The 23888-nt window shown below is 39.9% G+C and overlaps 1 protein-coding gene across 2 annotated transcripts in view; it reads left to right on the top strand.

Annotated features, from left to right (window-relative positions):
- Positions 1–23888, top strand: part of LOC131366782 (roundabout homolog 1-like) — a 192397-nt gene that overhangs the window by 16034 nt on the left and 152475 nt on the right. For both annotated transcript variants that reach the window (XM_058411538.1, XM_058411537.1), the window contains exon 2: positions 2931–3070. In XM_058411538.1, coding sequence (XP_058267521.1) covers positions 2980–3070 — 91 coding nt within the window. In that variant the 5' untranslated portion in view covers positions 2931–2979. The remainder of the gene's footprint in view (positions 1–2930; positions 3071–23888) is intronic.

Genomic DNA, 23888 nt, shown 5'->3' with positions numbered 1-23888 from the left:
ACTATTTTTGCTACCATCACACATGAGAGTCTCTCAAATTCTCATTATTGTATAGATAGACAAAAGCTCTGAAAGCAAACTGTTGCAATATGTTTATTAAGAAGTACAGGTTTGGAATATTTCTTTTTGTTCTTTAGATTGAATGCCATCTGCTGTTAGGTTTTATATATTATGAGCTAGATTTTCTTTAGTCAGAGGAAAGTTCTGTTCTGTTTCAAGAAAGTACTGTGAGGTGTTTTAAGCCCAGTTTTAAGATGACTGTTTTATCACCCCTCGTTCCAACACGGTTGAGTCTTGGGGAAATAGTGACCATCTTGCTGCCCACCAACGAAGAATGCAGAGAGTGGAAGCTCCTGCCGTGGAACACTGGGATGAGAGAGCGATCTGGACAGTGATAGTAGAGGCTGCTGAAATGAGCAGACAGTTTGCTTCACAGATGGCTGATCAGTAAAACCAATTGGAAATCCTCTAGTCTGCAGGGTGCATTCTGGGGGCTCGCTGAAGCTGGGAAAGCAGTGTGACCACACATTTCAGCCAAATGATCCACACTAATTAATTTACCAAACTGGGGAATGGGCTGTGACATAGAAAGGCTACATGCTGTGGGTGGTATTTATGTGTGTAGGCGTCTGCTTGGACGGAAGTCTCATTAGTTACAATGCTGGAGAGTGCACCTATTCTTTACACTTTACACTTACTCTTTCTCCTGCAAATACACGTGGAACACACACCACCTTTCTCTTCTTGTCCAGATCAAATCAGATCAGAGGTAGACTGTCAGGCTGATGTTACACTCTGATGGGTGGGCTTTTCTTTTCATGCTCTATCTATCTTCCTGCCTTCTGTCTAGTACAACTCTGATCTGCCTCTCTGCCTGGGATCGCTGTGACTAACCACTTATTCACGTCCACTCTCTGCACTAAAAAAGCCTTCAGATCGTTTTAGCAGAATTAAGTTGTCATTCTTCTCCACAGGTTTTTTTTTTTTTTTTTACAAAATACTGTGGAAAAGCATTATGGAGCATAGCAGTAGAGGAATGATGAGTGGAATAAGATGCAGGCTATCATTACTTTGCCATATATCTCTGGCAGAAGGGATACACATATAGATAATTACTGACCAGAGCCTGGTTTGCCACAGGCATTTTAGCGAATTATTTATCATGACATTGTAGACAGAGTGTTTGCACTGATTATTGCTCTCAAGATAACTGCTGTGTTCTAGCCGTCTTAAGAAACCAAGCCTTAATCTTCAAGATCTTTCTAATTTGTTCAGCGATGGGTCATGAATACACAGAGTCATGGGTCTGCTCCACATCTCCTTTAAAAGGTCCAACATTTTCTTCGTATGTTAAATGTCTACAGACCTTTTTTGTTATTTTTTAATTTATTATTCTGTACTATAAATGTATGCCGAAATAATTACTCTTCATAACTGTGGTGAGCAGGAAGGCAACTGGACAACAAGTCGAACCTAAGGCTACACTATATTCCCAAAAGTTTTGGGACACCCCTCCAAGTCCTTGAATTCAGGTGTTGTTTTTCAGGGGTTGGGCTCGGCTCCTTAGTTCCAGTGAAAGGAACTCTTAATGCTTCAGCTTCATACCAAGACATTTTGGACAATTTCATGCTCTCATCTTTGTGAGAACAGTTTGGGGATGACCCCTTCCTGTTCCAACATGACTGCACACCAGTGACCAAAGCAAGGTCCATAAAGACATGGATGAGTGAGTTTGGTGTGGAGGAACTTGACTGGCCTGTACAGAGTCCTGACCTCAACCCCATAGAACACCTTTGGGATGAATTAGAGCGGAGACTGTGAGACTGTTCTTATCCAACGTACAGTGGGCACACGTTCACAAAAGGCCCGTTTACAGATTAGAAAAAAGGCCAAACAACATTTCTCCAAACTTTAATTACTAACTTTTTGTTCAAACATTGTTTGCTTGTTGTTTTGCTCGTTTGTTTCATGCATCTTCAGGATATATCTCTGTAGGGATTATCCACATAAAAATGCAGATGGGAAGGCATCCAAGATGAATTTAATACAGAATTAAACCTGACCTGAAACCAGACACAAGTTTTAGTCAGCTGTTCTGTGCATCAGTCTCTCTAAGCCATACTTGAGAAGCAAAGCATTTCTTTCGAGTGTGTTACTTTACAACGCATGTAGTTGAGGCATTTTTTCAGCATTTTTTTTGCATAAAATGCTTGAAATGAAATGAAACAGCACTAGCAGAAGTTAGTAGTCAGAAAGTGTTAGGCTGATTTCAATATTACACATTAGGAGAAAGATGTGTAAATATATTCAGTTCAGTTTGATTTTATTAGTATAACACGTTTACAGACAAACAGACGATCTTTATGGAAATCCGGAGATTTTAGATCCATAATGAGCAAGCCAGAGGCGAAAATGGCTCACTGAGATTACATGAATAAGAAATATTCAGAGAAATCAGACTTGGAAAAAAGGAAACTATATATGCCCTTCTGGGGGACAGTCTGATAGTGGATTACAAATTATTCGATGGTCAAACTGAGAAAAGTATATGTAGTATTTGGTATTATTATATCATGAACAGGAGTCCTTGGATGGGCAAAAGGAAGTCTTGATGACCCTTATTAGATTTTATGTATGTGATAATAAGATATAAAATGTGTGAAATGGCCAGGTGTAAAAAGATTGTTAGTTTTGAATTAGTTCAGGTGTCACTTTCATTTATATCCTGATTTTACCAGAAAGTGCTGATTATTGCCACACTGTTTTTTTTTGCAAAATACAAAAAATTGTTTTATTTATGTTGTGATGTTAGATAATAATATCAGAGGAGGATAAAGCTACAATATGTTAGCTACAATACAATACATTAGGTACAGAAAACTTAACACTGATATGTATAATTAGTTGAACCTGTTTCTTTTCTTCTGTAGGTAAAAGAAGGGAGGCGGTGTGAAGGGTGATGCTGGGACAGTGAGCAACATGCCCGTCACAATGCCAGGTGCTGTTCTCCTCATCATTGCTGCTTTACTGGGATGGGCTGGCTCAGAGAAACCAGAAGACTCCAACACAGGTAACATTATCATTAACAAAACATCTGGGAAGAGCTGGGGTGATTAATATGGAGGATCATGGTATAGTCTTGAAGAAGCCTAAGATCGGTATAAGCAATGCCAAGCATCGACTAGAGTGGTGTAAAGCACGGCACTATAGGACTCTGGAGCAGTGGAAATGGGTTCTCTGGTGTGATGAATCACGATTCTGGCAGTCTGATGGAGGAATCTGGGTTTGGTGGATGCCCGGAGAACACTCCCTACCCAAATAGTGCCAACAGTAACATTTGGTAGAGGATTTGATACGGTTCAGAGTTCAGGCTCTTTAGTTCCAGTAAGATCCATAAAGACATGGTTTGCCAAGGTTAGTGGGTGGGTTTACTCCGAGCCTTAACCTCAACCCAATTTAACACCTTTGGGATTAATCAGAATGCTGATTGAGAGCCAGGTCTTCTCATCCAACATCATAGCCTGAGCGGATGGGCATCGTTTCCCACAAAGACAACATATGGGCAGCTACATTTTAATCAACATGCTCAAACAGATGTGATGTTCCAGTGTCCACATGTTTTTGTCCATATACTGCTGTGTTTGTATCTGTTTTATTCAAACCCAAAAAAGGGCATGCCCTAAACCAGAGTTTTGTTTGCTTGATTTAATCTGATATGAGCCATATTCTTCTACATGGAGCAACTCTGGTCTTAACAGAGATGTGTGCCAGACTTGTGCAATATTTTAATTTAATTTAATTTTTATTATTTATCCAGCTAGCTACATTTATGACTATCCCCTTACAACATATACTGTAGCTTATGTACATTAGGTATGTTCCTGTAATTATTTTATCACATCCTTTGCCTCTTGATGAACACCTTTTCTTAATTCAATGCCTTGGGAACCTTTTTGGAAAGCTTACAAAAAAAAAGAAAAATCCAAATAGTACACCTCCTGTTCATATGTTTGTATCTGATTACAACGCGTTATTTGTTCGCTCTGAATAATGTATATGTGTTTGGTTACATGACGACAGAAGATCACTCGTAACTGTGGCGCTCAGCTGAGCATGGAGTTTCTCACACCTTAGCATAATCATTCACAGATCCAGCAACCTGCTGTATGTGAAAGGATAAACAGAAATGTACTGAGCAGGGACTCAGATGCTTGACTGAAGTAGCTTATTACATTCACACCTCACTCACATCACTGATACGCAACAATCTCTGCTTCCATCTGTTCTTGTTTCCTGAGCCATGGCTGCTAGAAAGTCTATAGCTCCCAGGTCTCATGTTCTATCTGTTGCAATATCCACATCAATCTGGAAACATTATTCACTCCTCCGCTTTCTCCCACTCTCATCTTCCGTGTGTTGCGGTGCATTTGCTGCTAACATCTTGAGCTAGGATGAGTCGAAGTGATGGCATATCTTTCTGATCTACTCAGACTGTTGGCACTCGGTGACTGTTTGCCGGTCTGGCAGGTTCAGCAATGAGATCCGTTTCCCCTGTGTGTGTGAGTGTGTGTGTGTGTGAGTGTGTGTGTGTGTGTGTGTATGTGTGTGTGTGTGTGTGATCGCTCCGTCTGAGGGAAGGATATATTGTAACTAACTAGTCCATTCAGCTCCGTCAACTGGCACCGCTAATGAAATCTGAAATTATGGCAAACGGTTAATTAAAATCACACGCAGGTGTGAACATGCACACAAACATGCAACCCTTCCTCCCCTCGCTTCATCAGCGACTGGGCACCGATACAGAGTAACAGAGAAGTGGGCCGAATATCACATAGTAAAATGCACACACACACACACACACATGCTCACACAGCCCTGTGACGAAGGTAATTACCGCAGCCGCTACAGGGAGAGTGTGAATAGGCTTTTATCTCTGGCACACATGGAGGTCAGTCTTCGCTCTGAGACAGAAAGTAGTGTACATACTCCAAGCCTTTGAGGCTGAAGTCATTTCTGCCATACTAAAAAGCTCGCCACTGCACTCATTAATTGTCACGGTGCTGTTTTCGAGAGTCCGATTCCAATACGGTCTATTTAACGAGTCCAACAATACCGTCCTTATTCACTGGTGTAGTGACCAGATCATATCTACCTGATTTGGTCATTTCTCTTACCTTCTCTTAATGACATAATGAACCATGTGGAAATTTAATGGATTCCAGTTCAACCCCACATGTGCAGATGGTGTGTGAATAGAAGTCTAAGTGAATTTATGGCTCCGTCTTTATCAGAATTAGGAATGTGAATAGAGAATCTGCTTTTCAGGTTGTTTCAAGGGTAGAGAAAATCGTTCTTTACAGCACGGTTATCTAGACAGCGTGTAAGTGCAAGATTGTGCTGTCGAGTTAGTTACGGATGACACAGGAGAAGGTGACAGTAGCCAAGATTCATCCATCCACGTAATTAATGACTCCTTATCCACAACGAACAAAAAGTTCCTCATAATGAGCTCTCACACGAAATTGTCATTATTAATGCTCAACAAGGTTTCCTAGTGTGTACAGGATATTTGCCCTACTCCTGCACTGTATTAATCACAAGCAATAATTAGCAATAACGAGCTGAACTTCGAGTGATCTTCAGAGCCGGGATAAAATAAAAGGCCAGTGGTTTGTAGTCTACAGCACTGAGTTGCCATCTTGGCTCATTACAAGGAAAAAAGAACAAAAAAAACATAAAGAGCAACCCATCATTTCTCGGTCTTCTTTCTACAACATTCATTATATCAGGATAGATTATGACATAAGGCTCAAAATCAGACAACCGTTCAAAAAACATGTGACTTTAGAACAATCCTAAAAGGAGATAACAGGGCCTACTGAAGATTTCATCTTTCACATGAGCAAAAAAACCACAAAACAACAACAACAAAAAAAACGTTTTATCTGCTTTGCATGTGATTTACTAAGCCACAAATCGTCTCAAATCAGTGTGACCAAAGCTGGAATGAAAATCCTGAACATCTGCCTTATTAACAATTCCTATTATCATGTTTCTGCTATTTTATTTTTCAGTGTTTCAAAATGTAATTCAACCTTTAATCAGTGTTATAAATGACATTATTACAAGCATCGTAAGTTTCAAGTTTACTTTTCCAAGAGAGATCTAAAATGCGTGGTGGTCTGGGAAAACCATGTGACACGTCTACTTAGGGCGAAAGATGGACTATATTGCCAAAAGTTTTGGGACACCCCTCCAAATCATTTAGTTCAGGTGTTGTTTTTCAGGGGTTGGACTCGGCCCCTTAGTTCCAGTGAAAGGAACTCTTAATGCTTCAGCTTCATACCAAGACATTTTGGACAATTTCATGCTCCCAACTTTGTGGGAACAGTTTGGGGATGACCCCTTCCTGTTCCAACATGACTGCACACCAGTGACCAAAGCAAGGTCCATAAAGACATGGATGAGTGAGTTTGGTGTGGAGGAACTTGACTGGCCTGCACAGAGTCCTGACCTCAACCCCATAGAACACCTTTGGGATGAATTAGAGCGGAGACTGTGAGCCAGACCTTCTAGTCCAGCATCAGTGCCTGACCTCACAAATATGCTTCTAGAGGAACGGTCAAAAATTCCCATAACATAAACCTTGTGGAAAGCCTTCCCAGAAGACTTGAAGCTGTTAAAGCTACAAAGGGCGGGACAACTCCATATTACATTCATGTCTCCCACAACTTTTGGCAATACATTGTAGATGAATAGTTAGATAGATAGATAGATAGATAGATAGATAGATAGATAGATAGATAGATAGATAGATAGATAGATAGATAGATGCACACACAAAATATAGAAATAAAATTATATGTGGTTTATTAGATATACTGTATTCATATATACAGTACAGAATCATATTTGAGTCATATAGTCTGATCTACTTTCATCCCCAAAAACAAAGTGCACACTTTCACTTAACACATTTAGAGATATTTGAAGCTTTACAGTGATACAGCTTCCATTTTAGATATCTAAAGAAGCATCAAAAGTAAAAATAAATAAATAAATAACCCAAACAACATTGCTTTAAGCTATAGGTCCAAGTTCCTTCTGCTGTGAAGAAAAAGCTCCTCCATGTCTTGGCAAGCTTCCTAGTGATGGAACAGGGATCTTTTAGGACGAGAGAAGAGCTGAATTATGAAATGAGGCCTCAGGCTGTAAGGGAAATGAATTGAAATTCTCTATAGATCCAAATGTCAGATTTGTTGCGATTGATTTCGCTGGGGTATAGTGTTGGCATTTTCAACTAATTTAGTGTTTGCTGGAATCCTGAGCTCTCTTAACCTTCAGAGTTATACATGGATAATGAATGCGAACAGCACAATTGTGTTTATGCTAAATTATGCTAAACTAGCATAATTAATTAGTGGCCGCATAGACTTCTGAATAAAGCTGAGAGAAAATTTATGGAGAGAGAACAAAGATGATATAATTACTGGACCTTGTATGCATACTTTGAATCTTAATACTTTAAACACCATCTATTTTTAATGAAGAATAGTTTGATAGTTTTCGGTATATGGGAAACTGATTTGTTTACCACTGTAGCTCTTTCTAGCGTTTGTATAAGTATTTTAAATAATCAAATTATATTATCCTTGATTCTGATTTTATATCGATCTAATGCTCAAATCTAACTGCTCAGAAGGTGTGCATTATTTCTGTATACCAGTTGTTCATAAACATTAGCTTTATGTTAATACACTCGTTTAATATGTTAGTGTTTTATAGTATCAGCTCACAGGACACAGGGACTTGTACAATGAGATACATTTTTTTGTTGGGTGTCAGCACTTTGTAACAGTAAGATTGCTTTCCTAAACGTTTGTCAGCACCTGAAAGTCTTTAGAAAGAAGAGTTTGTGCTTTCTGGTTCCTCTCTAAGAGTATGTTTATAGCTGCTGTGTCTCCTTTCATATGAGCTTCATTTTAAGCACCACTGTGGAGTGTGAGCTGACAAAATGCAATGTTGAGCACGGGCATCTCCGAAACAGACCAAAATTCCATTTTTTGTCCTCTGATAATGAGCTAAATATTGTAATCATTAGCAAATTAATTTGATATAAGTGGAAAAACACACTTTGAACCAACAGCAAATAATCTGGTATGGATGCATATAATAGAAGATCATAGTGATGTGTTTTTATCAAGGGAATTTTGTCTCCCTGGATAACAGATTAAAAAAAAATCCTAGATAAAATATAGGCCTCCATGATACACATTATATTGCCATGTGACACACAATCATAAGAGTAACTCAATGCTAAATGTAGACCAACTGGGTTATAATTAAAAACAAATGAGAATAAATGAATGATTATTAAACACAAGTCATCAGTGTGGTCAAGATCGCTGTAATATTAAATATTAACGTTAATTGTTCAGTAAGTGTTATGTTTCATTCTGCAATTGAAACTAATTGAAAAGGGCAGTTTAATAGGTTAGATTTCTGATGTGCAGATCCAGTCTGAGTGTATAACATTAGTTATAGCTTGAAGTACCTCATATAGGCTAAAGCAGGTTAATCAGCTGTGCGTTGGTCAAGTAAAGGCCACTTTACCATCAATACAGTGTGTGTGTGTGTGTGGTGTAGGAGTTGCTGCCATGGTTACCTGCACATCATCGATTTACGTATCTTGGTATATCACGAGGGCTTTTCCCACGTGCGTTAGCTTCGTCCAGTAATTATTTTGCACTCATGCACAGAGTGGTCTTTCTGCACATTGATGTTGCAGAGAAAAGCCTCCATGAGTTTGATTTTGAACTTCCCGTCTTCCGAGAGCCAGATTTGTTCAGCTGCTTTTCATAAACGGCTGCAGGAAATGCAAGTGCAGCCGGACTGCGAGCCACACTTCATGAAATATTGCCACGTGCAGATAAGACAGCGTTATGAACGAGTGTGAGAGTGATACGTCCCTTATCTGATCAAACCCATGCACAGGACTGACTTCATTTCCCATGGTGCCTCCAGCTCTGCCTGTCTAATCTGGAACATCTTCATATTTACCCCAGGGTGAGGAGGTTCCTAGATAACATTGTTGTTCAAATACATGACACTGTGAGCATGCTCGACTGCTATTACTTTAACTTTTGGCTTCGGATGTGCCTCTTTCCTTCCTCTGACTGTGGTGAGATGATGATGATCTTTGATAACCAGGAAGAACCAGAAGGCATTTATCACCAACAGAGCTTTGTCTGTATGTGTGTGTGTGTGTGTGTGTGTGTGTGTGCATATATAAAATGAAATTGTTGAAAACGATTTTTTTTTTTGGATTATTCTCGTATTGTCTTACCTGTTAAATAATACATGCCACAAAAAGCAAATTTATCTATTTATGTATCTGAATCATTCACCTTTTCTGCTGTTTAGTTGCCACAATTACTGTCCCAGAAGACCTGGTGAATGTGTGTATGAGGTTTGAAGTCAGTTCAAATGAGCCTGGTCTTGTCCAAGATAAACCCTGGTGTATTATTCAGTAGTTTGTCTTTAAACTTATTATTCAGTTCAGACTATGAATAATTCAATAACTACACTGAAGCTAACAGGAAAGGGATGTAGTTACAAAGTGAGCAGTGCAAGTCTGGACATGCTGAAGGACCATGGGAAGGGTTAAATACTTCTGATGAAATAATCAGGCCAACATCAGTTGCATCTTTGTAAAGCAATGGATGCACTTCTAACCGTTATTGATTCTCTGGATTCCGGTATCGAAAAGATTCAAAAGATTTCATCAAGTAAAGATTTGGGCTTGTATGCTTTTTTATTTTTATTTTTTTAACTGACTGGAGTACTGTAGCAGCAGCTCCCAGCAGATGGATGCATGAGTGTAGGCGGAAGTGTGGGTTGATAGTGAAGCATTCTGAATGTGTGTGTGTGTGTGTATATATATATATATATATATATATATATATATATATATATATATATATATATATATATATATATATATCATTTTTGTGTGTGTGTATGTGTGTGGGTATTTCTGCAAATGACTGATGACAAAGACACTTAGAAATATCTAACTGTCTAATATAATTATTGTCCCTCATTATTCAATTTGGAAATCTGTAGTTTCTTTCAAACGAGAACGCAGAGAGTGTCCTCATGGGGTATTGTTAGTACTCTATGATTTATGCTACTATGAGCTTACCAGGTACAAAGTAAGATCAAAAGCTAATCTAAATCATATCTATAATTTCAAGCTTTCAGGTACAATTCTGCCTTCAGTGTCAGACAATATATCTCTATTTAAACATACACCTCTCTATTAGTACAAGTGAGACAGGAAAAGATTGCAATGATGGATAAAATGTGTATACAGAAGAACAGAACCAAAAAAAAAGGTGTGAGTATCGATCACAGATTCGATTAATGTCAGAACGGATCTTGGCAAGTATCAGAGTCTACGACCTAACACCTTAAATTAAAACAGACTATTACAGTCTAGCACAGATTGGAAAGGAGTATATCTTAGCACCTGCACCTCCTTTGGGAACTCCATACACCAATAAATCTCCCAGTTATCCTTAATTATAAAGGGGAGTTGGGACATTCATTTGATAAATTAGGGAATATATATGCAAAATCACTCCCAGACCAGAAGGTTTGATTGCTAAGATAGAATCCACAAGTATGCATAATGGCAATAATGAAATGTGTAAATGAATATGAACAAAGAGCTTCATTTGAAGGCAGAAATTTGACGATTTTATCCAAATACAATTAGTTTAAGCTCTTTCAAACGGCTGGAAAATATCACCTCGTGTGCCTGTACCTGCAGAAAGTGCACATATATGCAGAATTGCAGTATTATACAACTAGGAAGACATGGTTAAAAGAAGAATCTTCAAATCAGGACCAAAACATTTGGATTAGTATCATCAGTCCCTCAGTCCCTGTTTTCATTTTTATTCATTAAATTTCAATAGCCACTTCATCCTGGTCAGGGCCATGGCAGATCCCTGGAACACTGGTTAGGTGGAAATATACCCTGGATGGTGTGCCAGTCCATCAGAGGCCACCATGTTCACACACATTCTCACATACCTTAGACTTGTCTTGTTTTTGGGAAGTAGGTGGAAACCAGAGAATCCAACAGAAACCCAAATGGCCACACAGAGAACAATCAAAACTCCACACAGCCAATGACCCGAGCTCAGGACTGAAGCTCAGCAAACTGTGCCACCTTTATTCCCATTCAACATAGAAATACTTAAGTCTATGTTGATGACGCAGAATATAAAGCTGAAAGTCTGGCACTATACAATTGTCTATCTTGGACTAGTATTTAGTTGCCACCACAGGAACCACACTTTCCAGACAGAACATCTGTATCTTTTATTATGGGAACATTTGCTTGCGTACAACCACAACATGGCTGAGCGCTACTCTAAAAGTTTCCCATAGCCTTAACTCATAAATGTGGCTTCCTAGGAGCCTTGCGAACATTTCACCATCGTCTGCTCAGGCAGTTTGTGAGACAACTGTCAATTGCAACCTTTTTCACTCTCTCAAGGGTAGTCTGATAATCAGGATACAAATCCTACCCAACATCAGTGAAGTAAAGAAGCTGCAATTAGAGATGTCTGGGACACATGGGTTTAGCATCTGCTACAATCCAGACCCAGAGGTTACTTTGGGTCCCAGATATCAGTCGATTCAGAGCCAAATATGGCTGAGCTTTAGCATGTAATGGAAAGTGTATACTGGAGCACGGATAATTGCGGACTTTTAAGATTTTCGTGGCATTTGGAAACTAATCCCAAATGCAATCAACTATAGCCAATGCTTGTATGGCATTTCAATTTTGGGCCAGCTTTGTCTCGACTGGAAGTTCTGCTCCATATCATGCCTGAGATAGAGTCTTATCAAGGTTGAGTAGTGGCTATGTTCTGGCAGCCAGTTTCAGATGAGTTCATCCGGCGTCATTCCATGCTAATATGCGGGCTAGATGAAAGTGGTAAGCGTGGGCCGGCACTGTGCCATCACGCATTTGCAATCTGGGGAAATTGCTGTCTCTTCAAACAATACATGCCAAGTAAACCAGGCGAATATGGCATGAAATCTGGCAACATGCAAAGCTGGGACCAACTACACCTGGAACATGTAGGTGTACATCTGCAACCCTGTTGGTAGGATGCCAAGAAAGAACCAGGGTGTGTGTGTGTGTTTGTGTGTGTGTGTGTGTATGTGTTGACAGCAGGTCTCAAAAGACACAACACCACATGCCACAACTTTTATACTTTATATGTTTTTTTAGGCAAAAATGGCACACCGGAATGGTCAGGAGAAGTTTGACCAGAAGTTTTTTTCTGAGCTACTCTACAGTCTTGGATACAAATTGGGCCTCATCATTGCTTGTCATTTTTGTAACTCTGAGCCATGTGTAATTTTAACCAAATAACACAAAATGTATTACTGACAAGCACAGATTATAATACTTGCATGCTTTTGTGAAGTTTAAGGATGCTACTACAAGCCTTTTCTTAATCTAACTTTAAGCTTTATGATGACCACTGAATGACTTCTGATCTCGAACTGTCCTGCTTATAGCAATGTTAATGTCTCTTTTGTTATGGAGTCCATACTTAGGCTGAGTGACACTCAGAAATGTATGCAAAGGACTTGCAGGTGTCCTTTAAACTCTCTGCATATTTTTTCTCTTGCAAGCTCTGAAAATGTGTAGATGGAAGTCCAGTAATTTGGCAGCATTTTTTCTGTACTCTAGGATTATAATGAGTTGTTTTGGCAGAAACACCCAGACTGGGCAGCACCGGCCTAATGAAAGACACAGATCTGAGCCAGTACTTGTGTGGGGAGCCCTACACTCTACACTGTCATGCTCAGATAGTAAATCCTAGCTTGTAGTTTCTTCTGCATTTTCATTCCAATATAAATCTGATGAGAAATGAATGCCCTGAAGTTGAAAAGTCCTTACCCGTGCAATGCACTGACCACTGACCTCAGGAATAGGCAGGTCAAGTATGTCTTCCTCTTTCCTAAAACTAATGATCATATCCTTGGTGTTTTTTTCTGTTTGCAGCCAGTGAGTAATGTTGTCCACTGCATCTCTATAAGATTGGGTACCACCGGGCATCAGGGTTTTTGTTAAAGTCATCAGAATATTTCACAAGGCACACAGCTCACGGTAACCTGTCATCTGGAGTGATAAAACAGAGCACAAACAACAATGGAGACAAGACACCACCTCAAGGCACTTGGGACAGCACTGGCTGTGGTTGAGACCAGCAGCATCCCTACTTTCCTGTCTAAGATAGCTGTTAAGTGTCTGCCAAAGTGAGCGTGTGATGCTGAAGTAGTCTGCGATAGCAGTCAGGAACTGGCAGGAATCAACAGTATCAAATGCTCCTGAAAAGTCAATGAAGGTGGCATGAATTTCACTTTTTGGGATTCCTTTTACAGCATTATGCTGACTCTGAACAATGGAGACCAAAGCAGGTACTGTAAACCTATTCTAAATAAAGCCATGCTGTGACAGTTTTATAGAATGTCTGACCTGAGAGACAAGAATGGCCTGAAGCAGACCTCCGAATGCTCTGCCAACAACAATGATATTATTATCTTCCTCAGGAGTGAATCCTGAGAAAAAGTTGGAAGACTTCTTCAGGACAACAATCAGTCTCTGTTGTTTTGATGACTTTGACATCATATATATGTTTCATGTGCGAGAACATGCAGACAGAATTGGGAAAATTTCGATGTATTTTCTAACCATATAGAATTAATTATGAAGTTGTTATATTACTTTGTAATTCTGAACTAAACAACCATAAAAAATGGTGAAATGCTTTCAAAATAAGTATCAACTTATTTTGCTATGATGAAAAATACAAAAACACATTCATTGTGTTTGACTGAAAAACAAGTTTTGGAATTTTATGTGTAGTAACTAGAAACAAAAATATCTTAAAAACGCTCCACTTCTACAAAAGTTCCTGTAGTTTACAAGAGTTCAGGATCACGTGAGATGTAGAGTCCTGTATCTTACGACTTAAAGATTTAGCTAGCTATTTTGGTATTAATGATAATACCAAATGAATGAAAATATTAAACAACAAAGAAGAAGAAGAAGAAGAAGAAGAAGAAGAAGTACTAGTAGCGGAAGAAGAAGGAACAGGAAGAGGAAATGAAAAATAAGAAGGAGGAGGGATAGGAGGAAGAGGGGAAAGAGGAGGAGGAGGAGCAGGAGGAAACTACATTTTAAATCTGTAGAATCAGACCAACAGATTCTTTATTCTGTGTATTGTTTGTACCTGACGATACCTGGATGTGCTAACATCCTTTTTTCGCCCACTTGATGTTAGTGTCCATTTCTGATATATCAGGTAAGCCTTCCCATGTTTTTGGCACATAACTTGAGACAGGTGTCATGAGAAAAAAGTATCATCTGACCAAAGGAAGGGGCAAAGTGATTCTCAGCCTTCAGATCTGTTCCTTGCCTGGTGGGCTTGTGTACTAACAATACACCACTGAAATAGTGAGACATGCAGACATGCAGACAGACAGACAGCTTCCCAGATCATAGTGCTGACACTCTGATGGAGATCCATCTCTCCGAGAACACCACCATTCTGTTCTACTCAGAACACATGATGATTAATCCCGATTGTGTCTCCGTGTCTCTCTGCTCTGAAATAGACCAAACACTTTGAAACAATGACGCTGTGAAAATCGAAGAGAAGTGTGAATCTCTCCTGTACTTCCTGTAGTTTGTCTGCTTCTCTCTTTTTGTACACTTCCTTTCAGACAAACCTCCAGAACTGATTCACGACAAAGAGCTAACTGTTTCTACAGAGAAGCGTAAATCCAATAATATGCATGTTTGCTGATATTGGCTGGATGCTGAGTTGCTGGCTGGATATCGGATCAGATTTGGCTTACCTTCGTGTGTGCGAAGCGCTGAAATATTTCATGCCATGATTGCGTGTAATGACTCACATGACACAGATCTTTCTCACCGTTGAGAATATGAATTGTCTTAATATGTGGCACATGCGACGTTTCACATCAATCTCATATTGGAATCGATATTAAGAATAAAAAAGAGATTTGTGCGTCCTTAGTTTGCTGTGAAGTTGATGGATTGATTGTTCGTGCACATGATAGCTGTGAGGATGAATAGGGTGTGCATCTGTGCTTCTTTTCACTGTGGTGATTTTCTTTCTGACTGAACTCCTCAATATATGCTGATTACTGTTGGTTCAGCTTGGAAAGACATTTGAAATCCTGCTGTTCTGTCAGCGTGAGTGTGTTTTGTTGGACGGGATTTGTGTGTGTGTGTGTGTGTGTGTGTGTGAGTCTATCATTTTCCTGACAGGGTGACAGAAATAGGATAGGTGTGGTGACCATGCTGAAGACAAAACACACACACCTAGTGTACACACATATGTCCTGTTGAGGTGACACAGTGACTGAGAGGTCATTATCCAACATGTCCGACATGCAGAGGGATGTTTTCTCTTGTCTCTCTCTCTCTCTCTCTCTCTCTCTCTCTCTCTCTCTCAATCTATCTATCTCTATCCTTATCTCTATATGTGTGTAAGCTGTAATTTCGTTCTCTATGTCCACATTTTCTCTCTCCTAATTCGTATGCAATATTCAACAAATTGGTCAAATATTGACGCTTGACCAAGCACAAACACAGGCACATAGAACCGAGGAACATTTTGCTACAGCAGTGCCAACACACATTATACTTTCTCCACATGAAGCTCTGTGTTTGATGTTGAATATATTCATGCAGTGTATTCTCATGCTGCACACACATACACACACACACACACACACACACACACTTTCAGCATCGTGGCTGGCAGTGAACGAGAGGAGAAAAGGAGGTAGGGAGCACAGGGTTCGGACTGAGGGCCGGAGCATTGATTGGCCACATGAATCAGACACACACGCTGTGTTTTTTTTCGATCTCTCATGGATTTGTGTGCGGGTGGTGGGGGGACCTTTGTGGCTTTTGAAAGGCACTGGATTCCCAACCGCACCAAGTTAGGCCATTAATCTCTCAGTAAATGACATGTCATTCCTCGAAAGCTGCAGCCTCTATTATCCCTGCTAACACACCTTCAACTGTTCACTAACATGTGACCATATGGAACATATATAGCACACACACAGGAAAATCTATTTCTTTTGACACTTCTAAAGTAAAGCAATTTTGCCACGCTGGAATGTGTAGGCTTTGGGAGAGTATATGGACGTTGTACAGACGTTGTCACACGGCCAAAGGCGTACTTAATTACCAATCAGCAAACAGGGGTTTCATTAAGTGACAAATGCTGAAAAATGAGAAATTTGTTTAGCTAGTTAACAGCAGGCCGGTCAGATAGTCTTTTGTGGTTATCTTGAATTGGCAAGGGCAAGCGTTCATTGGAGAAAGCATTAGTCTCTGTCTCATCCGTGTTCACCTGTGACTTTACTTTTCCACACCCCCCACTTCTTTTTCTTTCTCTTTCTCTCTCTCTTTTGCACACCCATTGAGCTGATCCACATGTTTGCATGGAGATCCGGGTGCGGCTTAGTGCGCTCAGCATCGATTAGCCATCACTCTTTCTCGTCCCAGGCTTTGTATTGGCCTCGGCTGAAAGCCATTCACGCCGCGAATAAAGAAGCAGAATTGATAAGCCGAAAATCAATGCTCAGCCTTTGCCCTGTGGGATGCCTCCTCATCAGCATCTCGGAGTCTTCTCCTACAGATTGCTCCCATGTTGTAAATGCAGGAGTTTGTGTGTGTGTGTATCTGTGTGTGTGTGTGTGTGTGTCCTCCTCTTTAGTTCTGCTTAAATACCAATATCAAGCGCCGCTACTGTAATCACTGATTTTTAATCCAATTAAGGAAGGAATGAAAAGATTCCCACACATTGTGTCCCTTGTTTCTTTATTCCCTCTTCAGATATTCTTTTAATTCTCCCGTTTTCATGTCCATTTTGGTTTTTAAGCATAATATGCTTCAAATCCACATTTTAATGATATCCTAAACTAGTGAAAAAGCACAGACTCTGGCTCGCTCTCACATGTTCTCTAATTATCCATTTTAATCCGAGCAACGTGCCAGGATTGCAATAAATGTGTGGAGCGCTTCCACAGAGCCTCGAGCAGTACAGCAAATATAGTGACCTGCGTGTTTTAATGAATGTTTTCTGTTTGGTTTGACTTAGTTTCATACTGCACAAATAATTGCTACAGAAAAGAACAAAAATAACTTGCTGAGGAGTGTGTGGGATGAAGCATGAAACTCACTCGAGCTTTCCTGGAAACAACCTGAGGCCACTGGTGTGTCTGAAACAGAACTTGATACCTGGCTGCCAGTGCTGCCTCATAATCCATGTTTTCGAAGGCAACACTTTGATAGTGACACCAGAATTTGTTTAAGACATGCTTCTTAGGAAGATTGCTGTGCCACTACGAAGATGTGTTTGGGTTTTGGACACACCACGACTCTCACAAGCATTCACAGACTAGCTTTTTGGTCTGCACCCACATATGGCCTGGATGAATCACCCAGAGGAAGTAAATACATCAGGATTCAGTTCCAACAGTTTATATTGTGCATATATTAAGAATCCCAAGGCTTTAGGCTTTTATATTGGTTGAGTTTTTATTCTATATATATATTTCTTTGAGTTGTTATAAAAATCAAGAACTGCAGTTGATCTTCATTTGCAGCTTTCATAGCTAGACTTTATTAGCAATATTGGGTTCTGCATTAAATTCATTCCATGAATTTCATGCAAATCAGATAATATTCCAAATTGGACCATGCTTTTTTCTTTTTTTTTTCAAAAGACCTGAATCAAACACTACTCATCTTTGGATGCTTTTCGGCTAAGTGACTTACTGTGTTAATTATTTTATGTGTGGTGATCCTCATCTCTGATAACAACAAGAAGGCCTTCCTGGAAGCCTAGAGAACTGGTACCAGGAGAAAAATGTCCTCCTGAATGTCAGCAAGACAATGAAGATGATAGTGAACTTCAGCACAGAACTTCTGCTAGATTGGTGATCACACAGGACCTGTCACGGTCCTGTCACATTAACACCCTGGTGAGGAAGGTCTGTCTTACTGCAGTAGACGCTTAAGGGACTTTACATTGTCCGGTAAGCTACTGAGGAACTTTTACACCTGCACAGTCCTGACCTGAAGCAGCACTTCCTGGATTGATAGAGCATCAGACAGGAATAATGGGCTCTCCAAAGTGTTGTGGATTGAAGAAGATCAACCATCCTTATCATGGATTCTTCTCTCTGTTGTCATCAGTGAAGCACTTTAACACATTATCTTCTTCAGCAGTTTGAGCAACAGTAGTTCATCTGTTGGATCGGATCACACGGGCCAGCCTTCTCTCCCCACGTGCATCAATGAGCCTTGACCGCCCATGACCCTATCCCCAGTTCACCACTGTTCCTTCCTTGGAGCACTTTTGATAGATACTGACCACTGCAGACCGGGAACACCCCACAAGAGCTGCAGTTTTGGAGATGCTCTGATCCAGTGGTCTAGCCATCACAATTTGATCCTTTTTTATTTACTGAACAGGTAATTCTCTTTCTGTTTTTATTGTAACTCTATTTTTTAATTATTATGTTTTAATTTGACATTTATGACACAGACATGTCATACTGTATATGGTTCTGTATGTGACATTAAATTTTTGCTGTAACTTTGACAGTTGTGATCAATGTACAGATCAGCATACCTGGCAAATCTGAAACAATATGAATGTGGATTTTTTTAAGATTTTGAAATAATATGTGAAGATCAGTCACTTTTTAAATCTCTAAAAAGAAGAAGATAAGTTCCCCTACACTGTAGTTATGAGCGGTGCAATGGTAAATGGAAAGAGTGAGGAGAAGTCACACATCACTGGTTGGTTGAGTAGAAATAAAGTTGGATGCTTGAGGGCTTTGACAGAACATTTTGGCTGGAGTGTTATAAGAATCTCCTGCTAGCCCATTAATGAGCTGATGCAAGTTATATGGCAGCATGACCCCTGTAGCAGCGAGAAAGAGAGAAAGAAGGAAAGACAGAGGAGGAGATACATGTATGCATGTGTGTGTGAGAGAGAGAGACTTGGAGAGACAGAAAGAGAGGGTGAGTGTGTGTGAAAGACAGCATGTAATAGTATGAGAGCGAGGGGTCATGCCCTTGAGAACAGAGAGAGAATGAAGAGGAGTAGGTCAGACAGGTACCACGAATTGAAGCAAGTGTCTAGAAGGGCGAGATGAAGTGTGAGAATAACCTGCGTGCACAGAACACCAATGTGGAGAGGATCCGAATAAATAGAACAGCGCTGCAGGACACACTTACCTGGAACAGCATCTGTCAGAAGCTTCACAGATCATTGATTGGTTTTCATTGCTGTCCTGCAAATTCTGTCTTCATATTCAGGTTTAGATTCTTCAGATTCTCCCTGGGCCTTATTCATGGTGTGGAGTTAAACATGTGAAGTGAGATACCAAAAATTGAGGCTTTCAGAGTTCAGATGTGAGGAGTCAGACATGATTGCATCACGTAATTGGTGCAGATTTGTCTGCTGAACATTCATGTGGCAAATCTCCTGTTCTTCCACAGCTTAAAGTTGCTTTATTGGATAAGATGTGGTGACGAAGCCATTGAAGTACACTGAATTCTCATGGACATGGAACCAGATTGAGATGAATTGTGCTTCAAAAGCACTATCATGCTCCAAGTAGCTATTATGAAATGGATAAATATTGCCATAAAGGGATGCAAGTGGTCAGCAACAATACTGTAGACTGTGGCATTTAAAGAATGCCCAAGCAGCCGAATATGTGTCAAGAAAACGTCCCTCACTCTATTATGCCACCACTATCTACCTGAACCGCTGACATGTGTTAGGTCAGGTCAGTGAATTCATACTATTCACATAAATTTCTGACCCTGCCATGTGCACGAGGCTGCAGAAATCAAGACTCATCAGACCAGAGGTTTTTCCTTCAGTTGTCCTCAATTTTCATCTTCACATTCCCAGTTTTTATGATCCTGTTCCCTCTATACTCAGATTCATGTTCTTGGGTGTGGTCTTTTATTGTCTTCTGCTGTTTAAGGTTTGAAATATTCTGATGGATTTGATGCTTTTCTGCTCACCATGGTTCTGTCTAGCCATTCTTCTCTGACCCGTCTCATCAACAAGGCATTTCTGCCTACAAAAGTGAACTGATGATATCTTACTTATGACACCATTTTATAGGCAGGTGAGCCATAAGAAACATTACATTTTTTCATAAAAATGTTTCTGTCTAAGTAAATGGTGATTATCAAACCCATTTCATTTTAAATGAAATTAATGGTCATCTAACTTTGTGTCACTTGTTAGTGGACAACGTGCTAGGTTTAGCTGTAGGCAGTTTAGGTGTAGCATAGTTATTCTTCATCACAGTGTGCTAATACGCTACCATATTTCATGATTCAGAAAGCTAAATGTTGGTAGGGTGTGTGAAAGGTAGAGCAGTCAGAGATAACACATCCTCTAATCACAAACTTGCTTAAGGCTCAAGGGCACCTGTGCTGTCTTCCGCACTCGAAAGATCAATACTTACCTTTATCGCTCTCGCTTCACTCCAAATGTACATCAGATTAGACTCGCCACTGATCGCTATCTCATTTATCAACAGCCACACATTGCATTTTGGGCGAGGAACTGCACGGCCGTTAAGGCTCCTTACGAATGTCCAGATTCGTATTCTCAACAAATGGCCTGTTATTCAGAAATACAAATTCACATGAACACCTTTCACTAGGGATTCTTTGCTCTAGTTCTGAAGATCTGCTGCCAACAGCTTCCTATTTTCTCTGCCTTAACACGTCTGATTAACCTCATGCAGAGTTTGGTAATTAGCAGATGAGTTGAATTAGGTGTGCTGGAGCAGTAAAAAACATAGGATTGAACAGAGCTGCGGGTCTCCAGAAATGGAGTCATGGCATCCTTCTAGTTCAGAAAACCTGCACAGAATAATAAGGACCTGCACTACTTTACTATTTTATGCTGTTTGGTGGTGGGTTGATGGCAGGCCACTTTTCCACATTTGTGTTGTTTGAAGTCTCCACTTGCTTTCTGTCAGGGCTCGGTATTTTTTGTTTACCATCACAGTGGGACAACAGTGGCAATGTGACAAACATGCCTGCAGGCGGTAGCCTTCAAAACCGAGTGTGATTGATGGGTTTTGCTTTATTGCAGGAAATTTGAACCGTTATGGCTATTAATGAGTAGACATCATTTCACTACCGGGAGATGTTATTTATCTGCTGATAGGACACCAGGTTTGGTGAGAACACAGAGGGCTCCTCATTAATATTTGTTCGTTTTATTGCCTTTAGCTGCCGTTCTGTGATATTTACTCATCCACAGAAGGGCTTTCCACAGGGAGACTACTGAAGCTGTTTCTGGTGGTGTAGATGTACTTTTTTTGTATCCTGCAAACATTCAAGCTATAGAACAATCACAAAAAAGGGTAAAGATATTTATAAAGCAATGCCTTAAGCACCAGATGTGAGAGGTTGGAAAATTGGTGAGGGCATGGCGAGGCAGTATATGCTGTCCGTGGTCCTGAAAAAAAAAAAACCCCAATCAAGTCAAAAAGCTTTTATTGTCATTTCTGACACAGTAAATAGTTAAATGAAACATTATTCCAATGTTCACTGAAAATGCCCTGCTACTGTTCTTGGGCACTGGGCATCACTGAGAACTGTGTGTATGTGTTGCTTTCAGAGAGTGCGCTGTCACAGTCTGATCCCAAATGACATTTGGCCAGCAATCAGTAACGGTTGTTGTGGCAACTGGTCAGGTGCTCCTGGTGGCTCGGGTGAATATCAGCAGATTGAGAGTTGGACTCTGCAGTCACTCAGTAATCCCAAATGAAAATCACAGAGTGTGCACAAAGCAAATCTATATAACATAAATAGATGAACCCAGGAGATAAAATCACAACATGTATTTCAATATGTCAGCATTTAAACATACACTTCCCATTAAAAGCTTTCACATTAGACTTAACTCAGACCCACACTGTGGGTGATTGACAGTATGGAAAAATGGCATCTACAGTTAATTAGTCAAACTGTATTTCTTCAAGAGCTGAACTCTGAATTAGTTCAGAATGCTGTAAAATAAACAAAGTCTGCTCGATTGTTTGCTGTGGTGATTCTGTGGGATTGTTGGAGTAAAGATCAGCCACACATCACTTTATGGAAGATGGACTGTATTTCTTATTTGCATTACAAAGCTGGCTGCCAGAGAGACCGAGGAGTGTTTGGCTTAAAGCTGCTCTATCACTGCCAACTGGTCTGAAGGCAAAAGGTTATAGTGGGTAAAGAACAAAGCAGGTTGATGTGTAGTAGACGGGCTGGGAGATTCAATGTTAAATGCGGATTCGTCTCAGATGATGGGAAATTTCTTTCAATACCAGAGTGAATTGTAACAACAACACCTGTGAGACTCCACTAGCCTGATAACATTCTGGTCCAAAATAACCCCAGATTCTAAGAATTCAGTGTAAACTAGTCAGATACTTCTATGGAACACACAGAGAGTCTAGGACTTTTCATCAATAAACTTGACCAGGACCCACCAACTCTCTCATAAAGGCAATCTGACTGACATAACACAACCTGTTTCTGTAAACTGTCAACAAACACATGTGATTCAAACAAATTCAGGAAAGATGATATAAAATTCAACTTTTAGAAGATTACAAATGCTGCTAATTCATTTTTAACAGAATTTAAACGTATACACTATATTGCCAAAAGTATTGGGACACCCCTCCAAATCATTGAGTTCAGGTGTTGTTTTTCAGGGGTTGGACTCGGCCCCTTAGTTCCAGTGAAAGGAACTCTTAATGCTTCAGCTTCATACCAAGACATTTTGGACAATTTAATTGGTCAGACATTGGTCAATTTGGGGATGGCCCCTTCCTGTTCCAACATGACTGCGCACCGGTGCACAAAGCAAGGTCCATAAAGACATGGATGAGCGAGTCCTGACCTCAACCCCATAGAACACCTTTGGGATGAATTAGAGCGGAGACTGTGAGCCAGGGGGCAAGCCCAACCCATAAAAAACACCTGAATTCACTGATTTGGAGGCTGTACCAAAACGTTTTCATTGTTTATTGTAATTTATAGTATCCTGTAGTAGTCTACAGTAGTTTATAATAGTTTACAGTAGATTACTAATGTTTAGAGTAGTTTACTGAAGCTTGTCACAGCTTGTAGTCGATTACAGAGGTTTATTGTAGATTATAGTTGGGGATTGAGATGCTGATCATAATGGTGTTGATGATTGGTTGCATTTGGGAATTGCAGCCTGTAAAGATTTGTGTAGGAATCTGACGGTTTTCAAAACAAAACATAAAGGGTGATTTTTACAGCAGAAAACTTTCTGCCTTTGTCTCACCAGCTCATTGGATAAAAATGATGTGCATGACGTTGCATTTTTAACAAATATGTAAAGTAATATTTAACAAATTGCCTGTGTATAAGAGGATTAAAACACTTTGGGATGTGTTGTTGTAGGAAAATAATCCACTTAGTGGAGGCAACATCAACATAGCACTTCACTGTTTTCTCATAACAGCATTATAAATTACACAATGAGCTACTGTGAAACTATTAGGAAAGTCATGTAGTTATTAGACAACAAAAAGAGCTGATTGCACAAACACACACACACACACACACAGTGACAGTGTTAGGCAGGTTACACTATTTTATAATATATAGTTTACTTCTGTGTTACTATATAATTGAAAATAATTGCCCGGCTCAGTGAGAAATTCATTGCTAG

Source organism: Hemibagrus wyckioides, linkage group LG16, assembly GCF_019097595.1.
Source record: "Hemibagrus wyckioides isolate EC202008001 linkage group LG16, SWU_Hwy_1.0, whole genome shotgun sequence".
NCBI classification, from domain to species: Eukaryota; Metazoa; Chordata; class Actinopteri; order Siluriformes; family Bagridae; genus Hemibagrus; species Hemibagrus wyckioides.
Note: the sequence above shows the minus strand (reverse complement) of the source record. Positions and strands in the feature narration are given on the sequence as shown.